Here is a 6,911-nt window from a genome sequence, read left to right as displayed (position 1 = left end):
GAGAAACTAAAAGAGGATAAAATTAAGAAAACAAAATTCCAAACCTGAAGGGTTAATAAATTGAAGGGTTGTTATTCTTTTTTCCATGGGCATCGTGTAAATCAAGGTAGTGAAGAGAAAAACGAAGGGAAAAAACAACTAGTGTCAAACCGAACAAATTCATCATACATGCGCCGCTTAAGTAGGAAGAGAATGCCAAGACAAATTAAATGACTCGGAGAAACAAATTTTTCAACCATTAAAGTTAGCTGTATAGACCGCTCGTAGGCAGTAGAGCGGCTAACGTGTTGATGTGTGCCGTGAATATGTTAGCGGTTTTTTATATTTTTATATTTTATGTATTAAAAAATAACATTACTTTTTATTGCAAAAAAGCTGTAATGAAATGATGAATGAGCTATTGTTAATATGTTTTGACAAATTTAATTTTAACAATGATTGAGTCATTACATTACACTGTGTATTCAAAAGTAAAAACAAAGAATCTCCTTAGCTATATTTAAGTTATTTTTTGTTTTTAAGGGTACCAAATAAATTTATTGTTAAAAAAATTTATAAAAAAACAAATATACCCTCTCAATAATTTTAGAATGAAAAATGAATAATGTAAAAATACAATTATAACCTTGTAAGCCTGTTAAATAGGTTTTTTTCTTAAGTGCAAGAAAGTAAATCCATTATTATAATCACAGTGATTTATACCTATTATACAGTACTTTGGTCACGAAGTTTAGATTCTTTCAATAAACAATTCATGGATTAGAAGAGAAAACGAGCAATGAGTTCTATTTGTCAGGTCATCTCATCATTTAACCTGTGGATTTGAACATAAAAACTTATTTGAGTACTGAAGGTTAAAAGGGTCATATTAAAAATTTATTGATAAGGGACCATATATTAAGCGAATTATAAAAATAGAGGGACTTTTGAGCTTGAATTTTCCATATCTAGATTTAATTAAAATCTTGATTAATGAGATTCACTTTTCAATCAAATAAAAAAATAGATTAAAAAAAATTTAATAAAAATACTTTAAAAATAAAATTTTATTAAAAAAATAAATAACTAATAACACATAGAATAATATATTAAAATATACCAATATGTTATATATAAAAAAATATCATATTTTAATACATTAAGGAATATATATTTTTAATTTATATAATATTACTAGAAGATATATTATAATACACAATATATTATCTTACACAATAATCATGCATATTGTTTTCTACTTACTTGACCATACAATAACAAAGGTTTTAATTTATTTTTCATCATACAATAAAATAAAAAATAATTAAAAAAAACACATTTTACTACGTAAACAAAGTCATCCTTAATAAATTAGACTCGTTTAGACTTGAACTAGCTAGTACTGGGTTTAAAAGAACTGGGTTAAATAAGTTCATTTTATTTTAATTAGATGATAAAAAAATAGATAATGACAACAAATAGATCAAATTAAAAAAATTAACAATAACTTGGAAAAAAATATTTTTGTAAAAGGGGATAAAGGATGCCAATAATTCTCGATCCATTAAATACGGAAGGATGAAATTGAATAAAAAAAAATTATCAGACTCGATTCAATCTAAAATAGCATGACAAACCTGTAACTCAAGGAATAAGGGGCGAGCCAACCTAAATTAACCCACTAAACCCATGTCATGAAATCGAGATAACCCAATAGAAAAGAAAATATAAAAAGATCACAAAGCTTAAAAGAAAATGAGTAAAAAAACAAAAAAACAAATATTAACTCTTGTTAACTTTTCAAACCTAGAGTATTAGATAGAATGACTTTTTTGAATGCTGGAAGGCATTGCACGTGCCGTCCGAAGGGCACAACCACCTCTCACATGCCTTAACCTTTTTGTCTTTTGTTATATATATATATATATATATATATATATATATATATATTAAGTAAAATATCAAATTTCTCTTAAAGTGACATGATAATAACAATTTTTTTTTTTTTTACTTTTAATGATATTTTAATTGTTTCACTATATTTTTTTTTTAATATTTGATAAAACACTAAATTGCCCCTTAACTAAATTGATAATAATAAAAAAATCATTGTAAAAACATGATATTACCTCTTCACACCAATATATATATATATTTGCTTCTAGAGGTATTTTGATAATTTTACTATTAATTTGATAATTACTAATAAACCTTATAAAAAAATGAATACTTTTAATAGCCAATATTAAATTTTTACCATAAATCACAATTTCAATAAACAATGATTTTACTGGGAAGCTATAATGAGGTTTTGTTATCATTACTCAAAGCATGACAGGTGATCAAACTCTTGAAAATCGATCTCCTCCCACACTTGGAAATTGCAATGCGAATATGAAAACACCGCACTAAACTCTCAAGCTCTCTTCCAGGCAACCCCATCTCTGCCTTTCATTATCACACGATCCAATAAGAAACTGGCATTGGCCTCAGCTACCTTTACAAAAAGGCTTCCATTCTTTCTTTCTTTTCTTTATTAGCAAAATGACGCCGCTTATTAGATTTTAAATTTATTTTTTAAAGTTATTGATTATTATAAATTTTAAAATCAGTAGAGATTTACAAGTAAATTTAGATTTTAAAAAATTAATTGAAATATACATAAATTAACCTAGATATTCATAATTAAAAAATAAAACATCAACAACATTTTTATGAATTCAAAATAAGCTGCCTCCCTCTCAATGGACGGTAGTTATAAAACCTTATCAGTTCTAGTAGATCAAATTTAAAATTTAACTTGGGTTAAATTGGTGACAAAACTAATTATGTTTTATTAAAATAACATGGTTTTATTTAACAAAAAAAATCTTTTATATGATGTTATTTAAATTTTTTAATCAAAACTTGGGTTAATTCACTTATATGCAAGTAATCTCCTTGACCTTCTAGCCAAGTCTCAAGGATAACTATGGAGTGAGATTCATTCAAGAAATAGTTGGTGTTTGGAAATGTGGTTGTTGTTATTATTTAAATAACTTTTCATGCTGAAATATATTAAAATAATATTTTTTTTATTTTTAAAAAATTATTTTTGAAATCAGCACATCAAAACGATCCAAAATATACAAAAAAATTAAATTTTTTAGGAACGCGGTTTGCATCGTATTTCCAAAAGGATATAATTTTTTTTTATTAAAATAAACTCTAAAAATATAAAAAAATAATTAATAAAAAATTACTAGTTAACGACGCAGCAAAATAAACATACAAGTGCTTACCAACCAAAAAGAAAAAAGAAAAAAAAAAGAAGAAAAAAGAAGGAAACAAACATGGAAATGGGAACAAAGCCTTTCAAATTCTAGAAAGACAAATATTATTATAAGAACAGGTGGGTGCGCCTTTGTATTTTGACTTTGAAGAATTCAAGAATTCTTCATTCATTTCCCATCTCTTTTGTAACCAAGAAACTTTCTTGGTTTCTTTCTTTCCTTTCCATCATTCCATCCATAATTTCCCTTTCCTTTTTTCATATCCAATCATATCATTAATTTTTCATAAAAAAAAAGCCTCTCCTTCTTCATTCAATTCATCTTCTTACTCCGAAACAGAATTCAATTCCTGTTCCCATCTCCAGCATTCCTTCAAGTTCCAAACTTTTGCTTTTTTAAGGGGATAATACATTCATTTACATTCACACAAGTCTTTCTTGGATTAGATTGGACTCTGTCTTCTTTCCCCCCTCTATAATCATCAATTAAGAAATCCAACAAGGCAGTTAGTTGTCTGTTGATGTTTTTAATGTTGTTTAACCTGTTTTGGTGAATCTTGTCCTTGCAGTTTTCCCTTATTTATGATACAGGTAAATTCAGGTGATGATCTTTATTACTATTGTTCTCCTCTGTCACATCCCCAAAACAAGAAAGAAGCTTCCTTTCTCATTCTCCCTTCAATTTTAAGCAATTTCTTAATCATCTAATCTTTTCGTAATCATCCTTTTTGTTGCTTGTTTTTTCATCACAATCTCTACCAAACAGACCGTTTAATCGAACTCCTCCTCTGACAGGGGGGATTATTTCACTGGTTTTCATGTCATTTGATTTTTGAGTTTTGCTTGTTTTGAAATTCAATTGATTTTGAATTGTGAAAAAAAATAAAAATGGGCTGCGGGGGTTCGAAGCAAAAGCGATGCAAGCATTGCCAGTCACCGTACTCACCGCTGCCTCGAAGCTATTCAATGCATGTTGTTCATCCACCACAGCAAAAGGGTGATAGCTACCATGTGGTGTCACTCACCTCCACCACATTAGGTACACTCGCGCTTGATTCTGCGAATCAGAATGGGACTATTGATGTTATTGTAAAAGGCGATGATCAATGGAAGAATGTTGGTGATGTTAATGGATCAAATGGGCTTGTAAAGAAGAGTAAAGAATTGAATAGCAAGGAGGAGTTTTCAATGGGACTGATTGAAGCCAGGACTTGGTCTAATATGATCCAAGAAAAAATCCCAAAAGTTGTTCCAAGGACTCCGATTATGACACCACCTGGAGAACCAGAAATTATCAATACTTGGGAGTTGATGGAAGGGCTTGAAGATGTGATGAATCCTTGTTCATCTCATCGGTTTCGCAGTTTCTCTTTTGATATTTCTCGTGATCCAAGTCCAATATCTGATTGTCACAAAACTAATTTTCTGCAGAATGGCAAACTTTCTCCTGATAATATTAAGTCTGGTTGGCTTCAAGTTGTAGACGAGGATGCTACTTCCAAATGTCTGGAATTCGATCCTGAAGTCATCTCTACATTTAGAAATTCATTTGAAGAGCTCTCTCCCACACATCCATTTTACATTAAGCCCATTGTTAGTGAAAGACAACCTCCTTTTGACAGCGACGATTCTTCGTTGCCTATGAATGATGCTACGGAGGTAGATTTTGTTGCAAAAGATTGTAAGCGCAGTAAGGATAAGTTAATTGTTTATTTTACAAGCTTGCGAGGGGTGCGCAAAACATACGAGGCTTGTTGCCATGTGAGGGTGATTTTAAAAAGCTTAGGAGTTCGTGTTGATGAACGAGATGTATCAATGCATTCAGGGTTCAAGGAAGAGTTGAGAGAGCTTATGAAAGAAGGGTTTAGCGGGGGAGGGTTACCAAGAGTGTTTATTGGGAGAAAATACATTGGCGGAGCAGAGGAAATTCGGCGAATGCACGAGGAAGGTCTGCTAGAGAAAATGGTTGAAGGGTGTGAAATGTTGGATGGTGGTGGTGGGGTTGGAGTTGGAGGGGCTTGTGAGGCTTGTGGGGATATCAGGTTTGTGCCTTGTGAGACATGTTCAGGGAGTTGTAAGATATATTGTGAAGGCGACGATGAAGAACTAGAAGAGTTAGAAGAAAGTGAAGAGAGTAATGAATATGGGTTTCAACGTTGCCCTGATTGCAATGAAAATGGACTAATACGCTGCCCCAGTTGCTGTGACTAGTTTTGATCGACGGGTAATCAAGATTTTTGTTTCTCCTATCTTCTTTTTGGTTTCTTTTTTTTCTGGGTTTTTCCTTGTAAGTTGTTTGTTGTACAGTGGTTTGTTTTTGGTACGTTGGAAGTGAGGTTCATATGGGAAAAATGCAATAGAAGAAATTGGGAATAATGTATCCTACAAGCATGTTCTTCAAAAAATCCTCAGTCAGTCATGTATTGTGATGTTGTATACTTACTTTGTGTGTGTTACGGAGAAAAATTATATTGTATACTTCCTTTTTGCCTTCATAGGAAGTTCAGGATACTTGTAAGAGTAATATTTTCACTTTCTTCCTCTTATGCTCTCCTAATTTATGTCAAGATCTTCTCTTTCCGAGCTCATTGAAGTGCTTGCTTTTGCTATAATTTTGAATTTTATGTGCTTCGATGGTTTTCCGAGTGTAATGAGAGCTCTTGTAACTCTTTTGTTGAAGACAACGATTTCTTGGCAAACATTATTAGGACTCTTTACCTAGGTCCCAAAATGCAAGTATTCATGTGATCATTACATTTGCACTCAATTGTGAGTGACTTTGGAAGCAAAACTATGGCATATCATTAGTAGATTTAGGGTATTTTTTAAACTGTGGTTGTGGTACGGTTTAAAGTGATTGTCATTTAAAAATATATCAAAATAAAATTATTTTTTTTAATATTTTAAAAATTATTTTTGATATCAATACATTAAAAACATAAAAATATTTTATTTTAAACAAAAAAAAATCAAAACTTGTAAAAATACGGTTTACACTATATTTTCAAACACTTCCTAAACAATTTAAATATTTATTAATATCTTTTTAAGTTGGTGTTCTTGCTATATCTTAAATGTTCATTAATGTTTTTTAAAGACGGTGGTCTTGCTTCAATTTTCTTGTTGACATAGAAGGAATATATTTGTTTTTGTGTTTGAAGATTAATATATTTTTAAACAAACAAATATTTTTTTAAAAAAATACCCACTCTTCTCATATATTTTTTTTCCACTATGGAATATATTAATCTCAATAGAACGAAGCCGCGTGAATTGTTAATTGTTGCTTTTTCAATATAATAACAAAGTGGGTGAAGATTTATGGGTGGTCAGAGTTAGGCCAGGTTCCCTTCAGAAGAGGGACAAGGTCAATGCTGTTCGTTTGGACTAATGAGGTCCAAGAAGACGAGGCAAGGAGTGGTTGCCCTCACAGTACTTTCAAAGTTTCAACTTCTATTCTTTAATAAACGAGCAATTCCTTTGAAATAAACGCAATAATCGAAGAAAAGCCACCTTTACTTATGAACAGGACCGCAATTCCCAGAATATTTTTTTCATTATTGTTCTTATTTACTCAGTTTACAATAAATAAACTGTGTCTGAAAAAATGCTTGGAAGCAACTGATTATCCAGAGACCATAAAAAATGGAAACAGAAATTG

At 30.6% G+C, this 6,911-nt stretch overlaps 1 protein-coding gene across 1 annotated transcript; it reads left to right on the top strand.

Annotated features, from left to right (window-relative positions):
* Nucleotides 1-3,380: 3,380 nt before the first annotated feature.
* Nucleotides 3,381-5,791, top strand: LOC133670742 (uncharacterized protein At3g28850-like). Its single transcript, XM_062091333.1, has one exon. The coding sequence runs from the start codon at nucleotides 4,139-4,141 to the stop codon at nucleotides 5,459-5,461; it is 1,323 nt and encodes a 440-aa protein (XP_061947317.1). The 5' UTR covers nucleotides 3,381-4,138; the 3' UTR covers nucleotides 5,462-5,791.
* The last annotated feature ends 1,120 nt before the right edge of the window (nucleotides 5,792-6,911 follow it).

Source organism: Populus nigra, chromosome 13 (assembly GCF_951802175.1).
Source record: "Populus nigra chromosome 13, ddPopNigr1.1, whole genome shotgun sequence".
NCBI lineage: Eukaryota > Viridiplantae > Streptophyta > Magnoliopsida > Malpighiales > Salicaceae > Populus > Populus nigra.
This window is presented reverse-complemented; position numbering and strand designations above follow the sequence as displayed.